Genomic DNA, 18,452 nt, shown 5'->3' with positions numbered 1-18,452 from the left:
CGGAGTACGTCAACATGGTTAGTGGGGCCTAATGGTTGCCCAGGTTTGTCAGCAATCTCGTTGGTGAGGAGTCTGAACTCTACGTTTTCGCTTCAGCGAATAGCATGTGTCCCCTCAGGATTTCGTTCTTTTGTAGGTGTTAACACTGCCGTAGCGCAGGCGCCCTATGAGCTTGTCACGCAACTTTCCTCCACCACGCGAGGAAGGAAGATTACGTGACGAACTCAAAGTGCGGCTGCGTTTAAGGCTAACACTACTGAGGATCATATGACATCCTTATATCTGTACAATCTTTACATTCTAATCTAATGAAACTCGTCGCAAGAAAGGCAATTTTTTGTACCACAGCACCCACTGATCTGTCCATCTCGCTCCAATGTTCAATATATCTTGAAACAGCTTTCAAAGTTGCGTAACTCAGTTGAAACTAAACAGGTTGGTCCAACGGTTAGCATGTTGCATGGATTTTGATTTGAGGGGTTTGAGTTTAAGCCTAGGCCAGGATCACTGAGCTGTGTTTTGGGCAAGACACTTCACTCTCACAGTTCTCAGGTCTCCCAAGCACATTACAGTACAGGCAATAGAGAATCTCCAAGCTGTTTCACACTATGGGAAGCAAATATCGCCCTTCTAAACGAGAATAAGGAAGTGGTACAGTACCACTGTGCAATCCTAGAGTCGCCCGTCCCTTTTAGCTGGTAAGACCGTACCGTGAGGAAAAAATGACTTTGAAGAAACATGATTTGATGGCTGCAGAATGAAACGTGTGAATGCCACTTCCGGCCGGAAGAGGCATTCTGTTTTACAGCGAGGACCGTGAACCCTTGACATGTTTAGTACATTTTTTAGTGACTATAGAAAAAAGGCTCTTCATATTAAAGAATTTCTACACTGTAAAATGCTAATCTTGCACATCATACCGAGAGCCTTCATTCATAGTCGCCAAAAAGATCTCTTTGTTTAATATAACGTTTTTTAAGGTCTGTAGGTGCTGTACTCGAACAGCTTTAACGAGCGATGAATAGACTGTTTTCGATATGTTAAAATTCATCTTGGGGACATTTCCTAGAGATCACAAACAAAGAAAATAAGCTATTTCTGTGTTGCTCTGACCTCTTTCAAAACAAGTCTTTGGGCACAACCTTTCATATTGAAATGAGTTTTTCTTGCACGTTCGTTGTCATGCAGATCAAACTTATTTCCGTATGAAAGGTTGTACACCAGGCCTCGTTTTGAAGCAGAGGTAAAAAGTAATTCGGAAATGGATTATTAATGAGCATGTTTATTCATTTCTCTTGTTTGTGTCGCTTAAGCCTCGCTATCAAGCTGAACTTTAATATATCGAAAGTAGCCTATCGCACAAAATCACGTGTCTCCAGAACCACCTTTTCCTCGTTCCAAGGCCCTGCGCGACAAGTGCTTATGTTCAATTGCAAGAATCAGGAATCACAAAAGTAAAGGTACAAGTCAATATGAAACATCTTTTGCCGAATGTGGTCGTGATTCTTTTAGTCATCAAATCTGGTAAGTCGATGTTTGTTATTTCTGTGCCATATGAAGGAATAGTAAGAAGGTGTAGGGCATTTTATGACTATGAACGAACAAACCTTAATCAGGGCGTTTCGTACCGCGATATAACACTAAATTGATCTGTGTATCCTCGATGTGTAGACAGAAACACTGAGGACCTATTACGTGATGGCGAGTACTTCTATTTAAACACGTTCGTAGCAACTGACTTTCATCGCAAGAAACTTATGGGGTGCCATTTCCGCCAAAATTATTGTTTTATTATTATTAGGCACAATGTTTTATTATTAGGCACCAGTTAATTATTATTAGGCACAATGTTTTATTATTAGGCACCAGTTTATTATTATTAGGCACAATGTTTTATTATTAGGCACCAGTTTATTATTGTTTGGAATTATTTTTTATTATTAGTCACCTTGTTGCATTATTAGGCATTGATTTTCATTATTAGCACTTTTCCCGCCTTTTTTCGTCTCGACCAATGAAAATCTCAGCAGCTCGGCAGCAGCTCCAGTAGTCACGGCACAGTAAATAGGTTGACATGACATGGCGGAGAACAACGTTTTCGTGGTAAAGGATCTGCTTTCAAAAGCCGTTAAGGTAATCGAAGGGCTTGCTAGCCCTGATGAAGGAGAAACCTCAACAGCTAAACCAATTCCTTCCACGACGAACCAGGGCACTGGCACTAGTTTAAAAACAGAAATGGAGCGGCTTTTCCCGAACGTTTACGGCATGAAGAGGCCATCAAATACAAACTTCTCCACTGTCAAAAGGGGACGTGGCAGCTCGGCGAAGAAGAAGGAGAAAACCGTGACACGAAAGTTTGTATGCCTGGCAGATAAAAGTCAGGCCGAAGTCCCTACCGTACAAGAAAAGAGAGAACTATTTCTCTGTGGTTTGGGAGAGAAGAAAATTGCCCTTCCCGTAGACGGCACATTTGCTCGCCTATATTCTGTTCTCGTGGATTCCTTTCCGAAGCTCTCTGATGTGGGTGGTTTGGAGCTGATGTACGCCGAACCAGGTAAACGAGAATTGCACATCATCCCTACCGGGCCTCAAGGGAACACCGTGCAGTATATATCACAGTTTATAGGTCAAGGAAGGGTTTATGTTCGACCCATTCAGTGTGACATCGATCTTAACACAGTTCAAGAACACACAGATCCCAGGGGCACCCAACGGATCATTTCGGTAAATTATCTGTTCGGAAGACCTTTAATCCCCTCTGATTTTCTTAAGAGAATTGTCACCTCGAACTTTCGTGATATGAGAAATTTAATGTCTGTTGTTTTCGAATTGTAAAAAATGTCGTTTTGAGTACCGAAAAAAGGTCAGCTATCATTTTCGGAAAGGCGATAAGACCTAAGGTTTTCGGGAAATGGACAAAAAAGCCCTAATAAATTCGAGAATACTCAAGTTCCCCTAGAATAACCGAACAGATAAATTTTTTTTAGCGCAACCTAAAATTAACCTACAGAGCTTTAAAAGTACTCCACATAGCCTAAAACAGCTTTTAAAAGCATTCGAGAGAAAACGGTCGTTGGGTGCCCCTGAGATCCCTCAGTTTTGGAAGAAATATGCAATTCATGTTTACAGTTCGTTGCAATGGATAAGTTGAGGGAACATACGGAGGTAAGAACTGTCACTGAAATATACTTGCTGTTTAGATATAAGCTTTAAGCATATATTTCACTGAATCGGTGCTAAATGCACAGGTTTTTATCGTCTGCCCAAGTGAAGTCCCCTGTTGTATTTTTGAAAAATCGCAGCGCCACTGTCGTTAGTTCGAAGTTGTGTGACATTGTTGAGTTTATTCTTATCAGATTGTCAAGTATTTAAGTCACGAACGAAATGTTTATTTTGGGTGTAGTACAAACATGTAAAACCAGGGTTTGATTTCAATCAATTAATGCAGATGGTCGTTGTCACGGAAAGAGAAAATAAAGGCAGTCTTTAAAGTTAATTACATTTAGTTTGCAGGCTTGCTTATATTTCATTAAGATCTACATGTAATCCGAGGAGATGTTTTAGTCATTCTCGACAACCATTCCAGACACCCTCCCCCCTCATCACCCTCCTCACATTGTAGAATACCCAGGGGTCATATCTTTCTACCTCAGTATTTCTGTATTTGTAATTGAAGTTTTATCTTTTCCAGAACTGCCTTAAAAAGCAAGAGAAGTGTAGGAAAGAGAAGTGCAAGATTTGTTTAGAGGACATTGTTGGTGAAGGAGTTACCCCAGCATGTTGCAGTGATGTATTTCATAGTGTTTGCTTGGAGGAGTGGCATAACACCTCAGATGGCAGTAGTTCAAAATGCCCTGTTTGTGATCAATTGTTCTTTACAATTCGACCCAAGTAAGCGTGTTTTTTATGTTATAATATTCCTCAAAACAGTTGCTTATCAGTTGACTAATTCAATCCAAAAAACCATGTATAGCTAAAAGCCAAAAACTGGACACTAATTAGGCACTATCACAAAGTTATGGTACCTGTCAACAACAATATTTGACATATAATTAGCCATGTACACTGTATCACCACATGCAATTTTCGAAAGAAGTGATTGTAAGAGGTGGACTACCATATGGAAAAATATCAGTTGTGATATTTTCATTCACCATTCTGTAGTCATTTTTTTGTCACAACTGATACTGAAAATTGCACTAAAGTAGTAGTTTTACCTTTCTTTTTCCTCGCAGTGACATTGGTAACTCCTACATCTCAAATCAAGATGCAAACTCCCAAGTCGCATGCAGTGAGACAATCAGCACCCCCTTGCAAAGGCAGAAGGCAAGTAAAGCAATGCCGAGGCAACAGAATAAGTCAAGTGAACCGCTCTGTCCCTTGTCCATGGGGGCCCTGGGCTTTGCTTTTTATCTCCTGTTCAGTATGATGCTTTGATCTATGGTCCAGATAAAGTACAGGTAGCTGTTGAGGATATATATGAACCTGAACTTAAGACCTCTCTGCAACAACTTTCTAGGGCTCAGTCAGTTCAAGAAGGAAATGAAGTTATGTCACGTAATAATCTGGACACGGTTTTGGAATTAGGGGGTACCCTTCAACAAATTAAGTCCATTAAGGACATTGACAACATTGTAAAACGAACAGCTCATTGGCTCACATTGGGGAGGGCGTGGCCAGCCCTGGAACAATTCAAACAGGGTTTATCAGACTTGGGTGTCTTGAAGGCAATTACAAACAATCCTGATGTTTTTCATGAAGCTTTTTGCTACAGTCCAGTCGAATTAGATGCCGATTCATTCAAGAATTTGTTTACTGTTCTTCAGAGTGAAGAAGGCTCAAACAACAGAGCATTAGAAAATGTAATTATTTCTCACTGGTGCGACTATTTACAAGATGTAGAAGAAGGGGAAACAACGATCACCTTAAGTGATCTGCTATTTTTTACTTGCGGGTGTAAACAATTACCACCACTACGGGTCAGTTGGGATTTAACTCTTGGGTTCCTTCATGATCCTGACAAAGATGGTAATTTATCCCCCTTTCCCAAGGCCAATACATGTGGGCCTATGTTGCACCTTCCAACTGTTCACAAAACATATGTCGCATTTAGAGATGCAATGACGTTTGCAATCAGGAACAGCAAAGGGTTTGGCTATGCTTAGGGAAAACAGAATATTGTCTGTGCAGACATTTACATTTTATAGCCATGTATGAAGATTACAAAATTGGGAACCTGTGACTTTTATAATATTATATCAAAATGAAAACATCTTGATAGCAGTAGAATACTGTAATGTTCAAGAGAGGGCCACCCATTTTACATTAAAGTTGCCATACTATTACTTGGGAAACCTGTAAGAGTGGATACAGGTAAGCATAAAGTTCACACTGTTTATCAATATTACTGATTACTGTTTCAGAAAATTGAAGAGCCCTGAGAAAAATGTCCTAAGTGACTTCAATTTTAAGACCATTTTGTTTACAGAATTCTGGGTTTGGGTGGTTAATTGGAGTTGCAGGCACATCCCTGAACCCGAAAATATTGACAAGAAAGTTCTTTTATTGATGCAAAAAAGCAAGATTCGCTTGGGAGTACATTCTTGCTTTGGGCTCTTTAATTATGTTTTTACATATTAATTGAAATATATGCAGTTCTTCCTTGCATGCAAGTTATAAACAACATATATAATACGACCATGCCCAATTTTATAGACCTTTATAGGTTTGCTGTATGGACAAAATTAATAGGAAACGTTATAGGAGAATCCTACACTAAAGTAAGCTTAGTTTCATAGTGCTTATATTAGTCCAATATTATTACTCAGTGGTTGTGTTAAACAAGTTCAAGTTCAACATTTTGTTATTGCAGGGTTACATTTAGGTGAATAAAGAATTTCAATTTAAAATTCTTGTTGTTTTATAGCGTCCATATTAAAAACCAGGAGGGGGGGGGGAGGAAAATGAGGGGGGATATGTCTAGCCTTTTTCTGTACTCCAGAGGGGGGATGTTAATTCTCAGAGCAATTTTCAGGGGGATGTTTATTTTTTTAGACATCAAATATATACAGAATAATGGTAATATTTTTAAGTGTGATTTTTGCAAAGTGCATCCATATCAGCTTATAAGGAAGGGCCCAAAATTTTTTTCCAGTCCTTTGGGCCTTAGGTTAAGGTGGAGGCCCAAAGATTTTCCCCACACAAGGGACCCTAGATACGCCACTGATTACAAAGTGAAAGAACAAAGCATGCTTTAACATTAAGTTGGGACTCAAGTTTCCTGACATGAAGCTGTTAGGGGGGGATACAAATTTTTTCCAAGCAGGTAAGGGGGGATGCGTAATTTTGTACCGTTTTCAGGGGGGATGTTAAAAATACAGTACTCTATACAATTTCCTCCCCCCCTCCTGCTTTTTAATGAATGCAGCCTTAAGGACAGAGTAAACAACCATGTGTGAACAAATTATGTATGAATGGGTGGGAGAAACTTGTGATTTTTCTAATGGAGCTGAAGTCATATAGTAACTATAATTTATGGGCATACAACAGACCATCAAAATAATCATTACTGATTGAACATCAAAGGTGAAGCTGGGTACCCTAGGCTCCTCTCTTGCATGTATGTCTGCCATTGGTTTGAGACACACATTCAGGTATCAGTAAGAAGTCATTCATTTAAACATTCCAGAGTGGATTGTTACTTCAACTTAATGCTGCTCAAGAAATTCCTTGGCAAGTTTGTAAAGTTTAATTTTATCATCTGTTATTGAAGACTCTCGAAGTAACTCAGTTCTTGACTCAAGGTCAGCAACTTGCTCATCTGTCAGAGCTTGAGAAGTAGGTGGAATTTCCACAGTGTCCTCATCAAGGGGAACAGGACCATTCCAATCAATGCCATATTCATCAGTAACATCAACCGGGTCTGTATTGTTTTCTGCAGAATTCAGTGAACCTTTGATCCAAAGTTGAAGAGGTGTGTTGTTGTTGGCTGTAGACAAGGGATGTCTCAGCCAGGCAGCAGACCATTCATGTAAACGATAGTTTATGTGATGAAGGAATGCATAATGAAGGCACCATAAATCACACTCAGATAAAGGGTCAAAGATACCCAGTTCCTCCATCAGAGAAAACAACTCGTAGAAATTTGCCAAAACATCTTCAAACACGTCCCGCCACATTCGCTCAATTCTTTGATTGTGCACACTTTTACCAACCAGAGCTGAGCCTCTCCCTGTTCCTCGAGTACTCAACATATATTTGACAACATCCACATTTTCAGATCCCTGATCACATCTGACTCTTGAGGGCAATCCCTAGTCTTGTACCGCTTTGATAAAAAGTGAGTACACAGTAACAGCTTTGTTGTTTGTGCTGCATGATAAAAAAACTGGGATTCGACTGAAGCCATCCACACAGCCATGGACAACAAAACGCCACTTCACAAGTTTGTGATTTCCATCAAAGTGCCAGAGACCAAGTGGCCTGCTCACATTATACACGCGCCATTTTATTGCTTTGCAGCGTCTTGCAGCAACTGCAAGAGGGTCCACCCTAGAAAGTGACTCCCTTATCCGACGTCTAGGCAGAAATATACCCCTTGCACCAAAGTACCCAGCCAACATTTTTGACCCACAGCTTGGGTTCCCTCTTTTTATATCCCTCACTATGTCATCCAACTGACTATCCTGCATTTCGGTGTATAAAGCACGTACTGAGAGGCCATGTTCTTGCATTCGTCGTTCTATGGTCCTTGAACTGACGTGCAAAAGGTCTGCAATAGATCGGACACTAAATCTAGCTCTTAGAAGCATCTCAAGTTGTTCCTTCCTGATGTCATAAGCTGGCCTACCAGGAGTACCACTACGAACAACACTTGCTCTTTCCTCATTCTGCTGTAAAAGTGATCGTGCGCTACTCAACAAATTAAACAACTCTTCAGGTATTCTTGTCACTGAATCAAGGAGATTCACATGCTTTTGAATTTCTTCAAGCTCCTCCACTAAGTCACTGTCATGAGACACACCAACACAAGCAACAATCTCTTGTAATCGGGAGGTAACTTCATGCCTTAAGTCGGAAATAGTGTTAGTTGCCATCGTTTTATACTTCGAGGATAAATTGCTTCTACATACTCAGCTACATTTTGCTTTTTCTGGGCCTACAAAGTCAAGATGTCTATCCCTTGATCATTCGCAATGTCTGCCATGCTGTTCTCATGTGTAAAACCGCTGACTACTTGGAGATAGTAAGGTACGAAAATAATACGAAACAGTGCCTAATAATAAAGATGAAATAATAATAGAACATAATGCCAAACAATAATAAAATAGTTCCTAATAATAAGAGATTGTGCCTAATAATAAAACATTGTGCCTAATAATAATAAACTGGTGCCTAATAATAAAACATTGTGCCTAATAATAATTAACTGGTGCCTAATAATAAAACATTGTGCCTAATAATAATAAAACAATAATTTTGGCGGAAATGGCACCCCATAGAAACTAGAGTTAATAGAGGGAAATGGTTAGGAAAGCTGGTAGACATCAAAGAAGCAAACAAACAGGCCAAGATTTATGTTGGAAGGACTTTGACCCTGCACATCCTTTGTTTTATGTTCACAGACTATGCATGTATTACATAATCACAATGCTTCTACTGGTTAGTTGTATAAGCGCACATAACCACCTTTTGTTGTGCAGGGTCAACCCCCAAAGAAGCACACAGAAACATACAACAAAGAACTTTGCCAGGTTTCCTAACCATTTCCCTCTATTTTAAAAGTATGTAAGAAACATTTCCGAGTTTCCTGTTGAACAAGAAGACTAAATTCAAATGCTTCGCACCATTTTACCCCGTCAAGCTTATAAAACCGTGAAGATCTAAAATATGTCTGGCATGCTTATTTTGTTATAACCAATGAAGAACGATGTCTTCAGACCACAGAAACCACATCCTGAAACCATCGGTTGTAGGTTTTCGTTTTGTCCCAAGGTACAACCTCTGTCTTGTCTACTCTTCATAATTTACCGAAAAAGTCTAAATAATTGTTATTCCTTTGCATGGAGAGCTACATCCAGTGCATGGTTCGAGAGAGTTTAGAAAATAATGCTGACAAGCCGACGGACTGGTTACTTAAGTGACGCTACGGTCGATTTGGCACAGCTGTAATTAGACTCAAAACAGGGATGGTAAAAATTTACAAAATTGTGGGGTTTCGCTAATGGTAACATAAATCGTGCTATCATGTTAAGTTAAATTAGTGACTCGATTAATTTTCGCTGACGCTTTCAATCCCTTGGGCCGGTAGACTGAGTGAATACGTATGCCCAGCTGACGTGAAGTAATTGGTATGACAATCGAAGTTACTTTTCACTCTAAATGAACAGTCTGTCGCTGAGGCCCAGTTCAGACGTCGTGCTTTTGCCGTGCCGAACTAAATTGCAATTTGGTTCGACTGTAGCACGGCAGGAAATCAACTCTGATTCAGACGTCGTGCCAGAGTCGAATCAAATCCAGGGTTTACTGAAGCCTCATAACAATTCTCCTCCTAACTCCCCGAGGGAACGAAATCTCGCCAAAACACATTGACATAATTTATGAATTTAGTTTGGCGCGACAGAAGCACGACGTTTGAATCGCTGCCGTGCCAGAGTCGTGTAGCACGGCAGAGCTTGTCGAACTTAATTAAGTGTAAAATTTGATTTTCGTAGAACAGTGCTCAATACATCAGAGTAGAGCGAAGTATACAATGTGGGAGGAAAAACACAAATAAACTACAAGTTCATCCCTACAAGCCTGTTTCGTGGTTGCCCACTCATCAGGGGATTTAATAAGAATAATCTTTACCACCGTTTATATACAATATAATTTACATAATATATGCAGCGCGAAATTTAACGGGTTAGTTGTTTCGTAGGAGGGCTTTGTTTCTGTGGCGGCAAGATGATACGAGTTCATTACGTTTGTTAAGTGTTGATAGCTCGGGTTGGCAGATGATAAGGAATTTTTCTTTAAGGCAAAGGTTACATCTTTTGCTTGAGCTGTTATACGGCGAGTGTGAGGAGAGAATGCGCCAGGAAATAAAGTGTTCGATGTCATTGTCTTTGAGGCTCCAGATGTGCTTGCTGAGTTCGGTCAAGTTTCTGTGTTTAGCGTGGCGGAATGATGCGGTGTGGTTTCTGTATCTAGTTTTGAAGTCGCTCTCTGTGAGTCCAATGTACGTTTCTGTCGTGTTATAAGTATATATATATATATATATTCGTCATCTCTTTGCATTGTTTTTAAAATAACGTCCCTCCTGTTTAACACGGTCGTTCATCTGTAATCAGGCGATCAGGCGAGACAACCGATTTGGATCGTTCGCGTTTGAGTGATTGAACTGCCGGTCGCGCTTGTGACAATACAATTTTCATGTTAAAACTCGCTAGAACCCTCTTTACTAGAGTTCAATGTTCGGTAAAAAAGGGAAATCTTTGTGCGAAAAGTAGCGAAGAATTTGTTAACTACGGAGTCCGGTAAGTGCCATGGTTATTACTCTTTTTTCGAGCTTTCAGTCAAGTTTTTGGTGGGCTTTTGGCGACTTTTTGGAGAACATTTTTTTTGGCGAGTTTTCTGTTGAGTTTTTCACGAGTGTTTTTGTCGACTTCTGTGTTGCATTTTTTGATGAGTTTTGTATCGAGGTTTCTGTCTACTTCAGTTCTGTGTCGAGTTTTGAGTAAACTTTACTTTCGACCTTTTTTTGACTTATTCCTGATTAAAATAAAAGAGTAAGGGTGCGTTCCTTCGGGGTGATCTGGATCAGAATCAGTGATCCAAGATCACTCCGGATCATGGTACATCAAAGGAACCGATGAATCCGTGACCAGAGTGGATTCATCGCTTCCTTTGATCATAGTTAGTAGAGAAGACCCCTCCACTAACTATGCTTTGATGCACCATGATCTGAGGGATCTTGGATCACTGATCCTGATCCAGATCACCCCAAAGGAACGCACCCTAAATTGTTCATGAAACCATTTCTGTCAACTGTTTTACATGCATGCATGCATTCGTGTTGGGCTAGCTCTTTCAGATGCTGGCCAGCATGGCCGTGTGTTTTTTTTTTTTTTTTTGCGCTTTTTACAGTTACTTTGATAACATCGACATGTGCGGGTGTTCGGCTTCCAGACTATATTCCCATTGCAAGATTACTGTGGTAGACATAATGATATCATTGAACGCTATTTTCATCTTGGCTTGGAGTAGTCAGAGATTTTGTTGTTTCTAGGATTATTTCATGCTATCAACCTACGCGTTAGGAAAACTCATTATGAAAAATTCGACAAAAACACTCGTCAAAAAAGTCGACTAAAAACTCGCCAAAAAAGTCGACACAAAAGTCGACTAAAAACTTGGCAACATAGTCGACCAAACGCTACAAAAAGAAAGAAGAATTATGCTTGCATTCACCGGGCTCTGTACACTTACCGGGCTTCATACCTCTCAGACCCTGTTAGGGTTAGTTTTAGGGGGAATAGTCAGCGATTTTTCAAGTTGAGTAACTGATCACCACTACCATTTCCAGCCATGTTTCAGAAGACCTAAAATCAACATTTCCGGGGAAATAGCAATGACGCTTACTTGCATTTCTTTGCCAACAGGAAGAAGTCATTTAGGACATAATATCTCGTGTTACAACTGCAAGGGCTATGAAAGCCAGTGTACCAAGGCCACTTTAAAAGCGAACCACCACAAATACTTAAAAGACTGCCATGGAGTTGGAGACCGCTGTATGAGGATTTGGCAGAAAATTAATGATCGCATGAGACTTGTGCAAAGCCTGTGCGCAGATGAACGACTGTGCGATGAAATGGAGAAGGTGTGCGATGAAGAAAAGATTGCAAAGGACTCCTACGATTGTACCGTCTCCTGCTGCCACGATGACGCTTGCAACTCGGCTGACGCTGGCGTGAACCTTGGTCTATATCTGGTGTTCCTCTGTATTGCTGTTGGTGTGATTGAAGCCCTTAATTTCACTTGACTTTACAACACCACGCCGTGCTGATGACAGAACGAAAAAAACTTTCGAACGCGATTTGTTGCGGAAAACAGCTTGACAAGAACTGACGCCTTCTGAGGTTTTGATGATCGGATCTAAAGTCAAGTTGATGAGAGGTAAACGAGAGTTTTCTAGTGAGGTGATTAGTGTATGCGAGAGCTGACACCAGCTCCCTTTCAGACAAGGTGTAACAACGATATAACGGGGTCAAACTCTCGTCACTTCTTTTTAGCACTCATGTGATCCGGGTTCTGGAATAAGAAAATTTCACACGACCTCGGTTGTTTTCTTTTAAACTGTAACAAACTTCTAACTGCTACAACAGAGTCACAGAGTTGAGTCGTAGTATCATGCTATAAATTCACATGGAAATGTTAGTTCAACATTATTTAATCTCGAAACTTGTAACTTGAAATAAGCATTCTTCAAATTAGCTCATTCAAAAGTTAGTGATTCCCAAGTTAATTTCAAAATTCTTTTACGAGCGCAGTGTCGCTTTGAGATCTGCGGCCTTTCTCCGAAATGAAGAAAAAAAGCGTCTGAAAGTTTTCTGTTCGAAATGCTTATTAGTGCGGCAGTAATAATTTTCGCTTGAAGCAAATGCAATCCAACTTAGCTTTTTAAACGGTAGACATTTAAAAACCAGGCAGGTAAAAGTTCGCGCCGCTATAAGAAATCTTTAGCAAACGTGAGTGAGTTAAACATGAGGCAGTGTTGCTTAGCATTATTGAATACATAGTACATTTATCGAGGAGTTATCATTTAAAATCTCCAGTGCATATTCTGTACATATTTATTACAGCGTGTTATTTGCTCTCGGTTATGGTTTGTTGCCTGTTCAACACGCTGACTAATGTTAAGACTGATAAATACGTTTGTAAGGAAGAAATTGTAGACTATAAGTGGATTTGCGAAATGAATATCCTTAACTGCTGTTGTAAAGCAATGTAAGTCTTCTTTAAGGTCGTGAGAAGTCGATAGACCACTTCTGATTGGCAGATATCCAGTCAAACTCGTCCCCAGGGCCTTCTCCACTTTTCAAAATGGCAGACGGAAGGTCTTCCCCCGAGGAGCCGCCATTTTGAAAATCGTCGAGGAGAAGGCCCCGGGGACGAGGTTGATATCCAGTCACCTGCAGTATCGTGGCCCCTTCCCAGGCCTCTCTTCTTTACTGGGACACGATGCGCGTAGAGTTGTGAGTCCATTACGCTCGATAAACCTGTGTTCCCTGTTCCTCCCCATTTCGACGAAACACAACGACGGCTGAGGACGAGGTAGGCAGAAGTGTGTAATTTCATGTGAGGGGGCTACACTAACATGGTTAGTGGGAGCCCCTCGGCTCTTTCAGCAATCTCGTTGGTGAGGAGTCTGAACTCTACTTCTGTGCTTCATCGAACAGCATGCGTCGTCCTCTGGCTTTCGTACGCTTAGACGAGCCACCACTGCAGAGTAGCAGATGTGATATCCTTGATATATGTGTAATCTTTATTCTCTAATGTAATGAAATTCGTCAGGAGAAAAGTATTTTTTCGCATCACTGAACCCCAATCTGTCTAGTGTCTACCAAACAACTTTCTAACTTGCGTTACTCCCCTGAAACAAAACGTGTTCGCCGGGAGACAGCGTGGCCGAGTGGTTAGGGCGCCGGACTTGAAATCCGTAGGTCGCGGGTTCAAGTCCCGCTCTGACCACTAAGCTGGAGTTGTTTCTCGGTAGACCCTCGGTCATGCTTGTAAATAGCCAACTGGTCTGCCTCCCACCAGTTGGGATTTTTAAGCCTGTTATGATTATTTGCAATATTTGTTTCTTTCAGTTTAAGTGGCACGCCTGAAAACTAGCCAGTTGTTGCTGGGCGCATCGACCACTATAGACATTTAACATTTAACATTTTAATAGTTAGCATGTTGCAGTCCGAGTTTAAACCCTGGCCGGGGTCACTGGGTGAGAGCCATCGCTCAGTGCCTCTCTTCCACCAGTAGTATATATACGGGAAACAGCCTGTTGTCAGGCCAAACGACTAAAGCCTCCTCCAAACGATCGCAACATTTTGTCGCAACATTGTTAGGCGAAACATGTTACGCGCGTTTGGTCACCCTGTTGGGACGTGTTGCGACATGCTGGGTCTTGCAAATCGAACTAGCGCGCATACCCTGGCGCAACATTTTTGCACGAACCCGACCAAACGAGTACGACATCATGCAACATCCACAAATGCTGCATGAAAAATTTGACCATTTTCAAACTTGAGCTAACAATACCCAAGAGGTCGAAACACGTCGCAACAGGGTGGCCAACCGCGCACAACATGTTGCGCCCAACAATGTTGCGACATGTTGCGTTCAAATGTTGCGATCGTTTGGCCAGGGCTTGACGCTTCAGGAAGCAAGGATTCTCCTAGCTGTTTCATGCTATGGGAACCGAGAAGGACGCCAGCCTGCAGCGAACATCGCCCTTCTAAAATCACCAAATGAAGTTAACGCGAAAATGTCTAGGAAGGTTGTGATCCAGCGAAGAGTTCAGCGTGTAAACTTTGGCAGATGTGGAATTTATTAGCTTGACACTTCTCTTTACAATCCCTCTTCCGACTTGTTGGATACTTCACTTTTCTAAAAAGCAATATAAAGTAGTCCTACCTCTCTCTTTTGATATATTTAATCCATCATTATACTATAAAACCGTTATTATAAAACCATTCTTATGCTATAAAATATATTCGTCTTATAAAGAATTCCATTACTTTCAGAAATTGATATCTACAAGGTTTAAATTTTACGATTACTTTATATAAACAATGGATATTACTATACAAAATATGTTAGAACGACAAATATAAATCAATGATTTATTAGCATGCGCGCTACGAAAATTACTGCAAATATTTTGGACATCACCACAATTAACCCCAGCAGGAAACCCACTTTGAACAGAACAAACAGCGCTTATTACTAAATTTCACAGCAAGATGCTTTTCATCATTAAATTAATAAAATAAAATTACTTCTTGTTATTAAATTACAGTATTTGAGTAATGTGGAATCTGCGTCCCTATTCAATTCTTAAATATATACTCTATGCATGACGTGGTTGCAACAGACCATTTTACAGTTGTCTGTTTAGTGACCTGGCCTTTGAATGGCAGCGAGGCTGCAGGTGACCTTGTTTTGATAAAGACCTCACTGCTTTTGTTGTGTAAATCAAGTTGTTCTTATGCTAACTAGTTGGCATTTAAATGAGAAAAGCAGAGAGGTCTGTATCAAAGCAAGGTCACCTCCAGCCTCGCTTGTATTCATAGGCCAGGTAACTAAGCAAACAACTGTAAAAGTGGTCAAGTGGACATTATCTACAAAATACTGATCAAAATGGCTTCAAGACCGCTCAGCCTGCAAGCATTCCTCTCTTTAGGACAGTACAGTCTAAAGAAAAACCCTTAAACTCATCCAACCTCCACCGCAAAACCAAAATTATTACAAGTTTACAAAACGCGTTTTGTCCCTTAGAAATCATATTTTACTCATAAACACTTGCTGCCAAAAGCCTCCATTTTCTCAATAAAGATGTCAGACAAATTTGCTCAACCGCCATCTTGCATTGCCTGGCAAAACTACCAAGGGAGTAGGGGAAAGAGCTCACACTCAACTGTGGCCAGGTCCGTCAGTAGTTTTGCCAGGCTTAACAAGATCGAGCATGGTACAGGCCGCCTATTCAGTAGTTTTATTCCACCTTGTAAGCAATAAAAACAACGCACATTAACATCTTTCGAATCATAGAATTCTGTACTAAAGAGAGTACTAATAAATAATGCAATGAGATTGCACAACCGACCAAACATGAAACGTCTCTCGCTATCTAATGTGCATACAGAAAGAGTCTAGTCCTTAAAGGGAATCTTGGTTAAGAGGCAGTTCAAGTTCCAAAGTATACCTGATGGTTCTCTTTAACTGTTCCTGGGGTTTTAAGGTAATATCTCTGCAATCGGTTCGAATACGAAGTGTTTGATCATCAATTTAAATCACCTGGGCGTCGCCATGTTTACTTTAAGATAATTTATGACGTCATTGCGCGGTCAAAGATCTCAATATGGAGTCCACAGATGAATATTTTCCCTTGGAACTGAACATATTCACATCCGGAATATAAATCATAAATGATTAGAGGCGCTTTTATAAATCTAGATTCACGCAATGCTGCATTTTAACAACGACCAACCACGCATTGACGTCATAATTTCCCATCAAACTTTACAAAAATAAACATGGCGGTGCGCGGGAAATTTGAAATCCTAAAATAGCAGATGTGAAACGCCCAGCATTCAAAACAGGTAAGGAATTATCAACTTCAAATCGCTGAAATAGTTTAACTGAAACACGAACTTGTGATTTCGAACAAAACTGTTTTAACCGAAATTCCTAAAATGGTGTTATTGGCTAAAATGACCAACTCTTTTTCCTTAGATACACTATCACATCAAAACACATAGTTAGTTAACGGAAGAAAAAAAACAACAACAACAACAACAACGGTGTTTGTTATGCAAGTCTCCGAAAGTTAAGGAATAGCTCACTTCACTCACAAACAGAACAGAGGTTTCGTATATTTATCTTTGGGCCATAATCACAGTGCATCTCTGATATAAGCAACTTCTCAAAACAACCAGTGCACGTAAAACTGGGAATGTGACTGGACAAAACAGAATAAACTAGGAACTTTGATTAAATGGAGTTTGTTTGGTCATTCATATCTCGCATAGGCGTGGGATACGATTAATGGTTTTCTAAAGTAGATTATTGTGCCAAAAAAATGATAAATTGACACACTGACAAAAGAATAACAAAATGTTCCACTTGCTAAAGCCACTTATTGAAGTATTGCCTGTAAAAGGTTCTGCACGCTACGTTGAGCACAGATAAAGATATTTTCTCAATAGCTAACTTCAAGAAAGTGCTTGCGGAAAATTTTGCCACCCGCTTTGAAATTGCTGTCATTTCCTTAAAAATTCTCAGTATAGTAAACTGAAGAGCTACTACAGATGTGCTTTTGACGCTTTCTTCTCATATTTGGAAGTAGATTTCTAGCTCTTCGTCTTTAGTGGGACCATTTCATGGAACGTCGGGTCTTTTCTGGAACAAAACAAATTAGGTGCTTTATCGGAGCTGCACTGTCAGACAGGCTTTTCATTTCACTTGCAATACGTTTGATCTCTCTGGAGTTCAATAGCAGTCGGCGATATCGTTAAACATGTCATCCAAATTTTCATACTGTGCTCGGTCGGTGCGTACATCGTGTATGTACGGTCTGGAGTGTCCACACAAAACAGGAACTCACGTTTGCTCTTGCCGCACTTCCGGTGCTCGTAGACACGGGTGATGGCCTTACAACTGATCGCCCCCTTTGGGATGTCCGCCTGGGAAGAGAACGGATTGGTAACTAAGATGCCGGAAGGGCGCAAGTGGCGACCGCGAATCTCACGGGAGAATAAGTACCAGATGAAGGCGTTATCGCAGAAACAAGAACTCACTGATTCCCGAGTCTTTACCACGGAAGTTTTCAGCAACACGATGTAACTTCATTACGTCACAGAGTGACCATTTTTTTGTTAAACTCGAAACATGCCGCACATGTTCGGATGGCAAGACTCGGAAGGTGTTCGTGTGCTTTAACGAAATCTGCCGAACACGGAACTTGCTGCCTGAACTGCATATATAAGCGTTCTCGAGGTGTTCACACTGATCAAGCAGGTTTTATGGAAAGTTCTGCTATTTTACAGCAGACTAAGTAGGAAAACTCAGATAGGCAACGCTCGGGGAAGGGATAACACCTGAACACAAGAGATCTGCTTATGAAGCTTTGTCTGTTTATGAGCGAAACTCAAAATGAACTAATCACAAAAACTAACCTTTTCTGTTTCAAAGTACGCTAGGTACTTCTTGGTGAGATCGAGCACAAACCATCGCTTTTTCCAATTCCTTCGAACCTCTGGACAAAAAAAAAACCCCGAGAGACCTTTGTTAGTTTACAGCACACTGCTTAAGTACTGCAGTCGAACCTGTATTAGCATGACCATAAGTACATACAGTGTTCCTCAAGCTTTTGTAAACTAAAATAAAACAGTTAACAATTATTCTACGAGCGCTGGTTGGATATGAAATGGTAGATGGCCAACGAGGCGCATAGCGCCGCCGAGTAGGCTATCTATCATCTCATATTCAACAGACGCGAGTGGAATAATTGTTTTACTAAAAACGCCCCCAAAATATAGAAAATTAAACAAAAAAAAAAAAGCGTACGCTTACCATATTTGTAGAGCAAGGTATATTAGCTCATAACCCATGTCGGCTAAGCCAATGAAAACTTTCGAATTGCATTACCCAATGATCCAGTTTTTAATAATAATGATTATCCTGAACATACAATA

The 18,452-nt window shown here is 40.5% G+C and overlaps 3 protein-coding genes and 1 pseudogene across 7 annotated transcripts in view; 2 read left to right on the top strand and 2 right to left on the bottom strand.

Moving 5' to 3' along the window:
- Positions 1–18,452, bottom strand: part of LOC110062803 (uncharacterized) — a 60,515-nt gene that overhangs the window by 7,123 nt on the left and 34,940 nt on the right. For 2 of the 4 annotated variants that reach the window (XM_089292815.1, XM_089292812.1), the window contains exons 24-25: positions 17,934–18,013; positions 14,565–17,441 (exon numbers count right to left, since the gene is read on the bottom strand). The exons of 1 other annotated variant lie outside the window; for it this stretch is intronic. In XM_089292815.1, the coding sequence (XP_089148941.1) occupies positions 17,217–17,441; positions 17,934–18,013 (305 nt within the window). In that variant the 3' untranslated portion in view covers positions 14,565–17,216. Of the gene's footprint in view, positions 1–14,564; positions 17,442–17,933; positions 18,014–18,452 lie in introns of those variants that run through there. One more of the 4 variants, XM_089292813.1, reaches the window with a different exon arrangement.
- Positions 821–12,982, top strand: LOC149110646 (uncharacterized). Its single transcript, XM_089292822.1, has 2 exons — positions 821–1,524; positions 11,643–12,982. Exons 1-2 carry the CDS (start codon positions 1,473–1,475, stop codon positions 12,020–12,022), a joined length of 432 nt encoding a protein of 143 aa, XP_089148948.1. The 5' UTR covers positions 821–1,472; the 3' UTR covers positions 12,023–12,982.
- On the top strand, positions 1,739–5,909 carry LOC149110647 (uncharacterized; annotated as a pseudogene). Its single transcript, XR_016208161.1, has 4 exons — positions 1,739–2,704; positions 3,098–3,165; positions 3,692–3,891; positions 4,236–5,909. The product of XR_016208161.1 is annotated as an uncharacterized LOC149110647 (transcript).
- On the bottom strand, positions 5,279–8,319 carry LOC110062804 (uncharacterized). Its single transcript, XM_020769750.2, has one exon. It carries the CDS (start codon positions 8,094–8,096, stop codon positions 7,314–7,316), a length of 783 nt encoding a protein of 260 aa, XP_020625409.2. The 5' UTR covers positions 8,097–8,319; the 3' UTR covers positions 5,279–7,313.

This window comes from Orbicella faveolata, unplaced genomic scaffold, assembly GCF_042242905.1.
Source record: "Orbicella faveolata isolate gen_17 unplaced genomic scaffold, um_ofav_v1 contig_24, whole genome shotgun sequence".
In the NCBI taxonomy this organism is placed as follows: domain Eukaryota; kingdom Metazoa; phylum Cnidaria; class Anthozoa; order Scleractinia; family Merulinidae; genus Orbicella; species Orbicella faveolata.
The sequence above is the reverse complement of the archived record's forward strand: the minus strand, read 5'-3'. Positions and strand labels throughout refer to the sequence as shown.

Excerpts from the sequence above, each read along its gene's own strand:
- LOC149110646 (XM_089292822.1), top strand. The coding sequence starts at position 1,473 with ATGAAACATCTTTTGCCGAATGTGGTCGTGATTCTTTTAGTCATCAAA. Across the intron at positions 1,525-11,642 it reads TCTTTTAGTCATCAAATCTG|GAAGAAGTCATTTAGGACAT; the intron begins GTAAGTCGATGT and ends CTTTGCCAACAG.
- LOC110062804 (XM_020769750.2), bottom strand. The coding sequence starts at position 8,096 with ATGGCAACTAACACTATTTCCGACTTAAGGCATGAAGTTACCTCCCGA.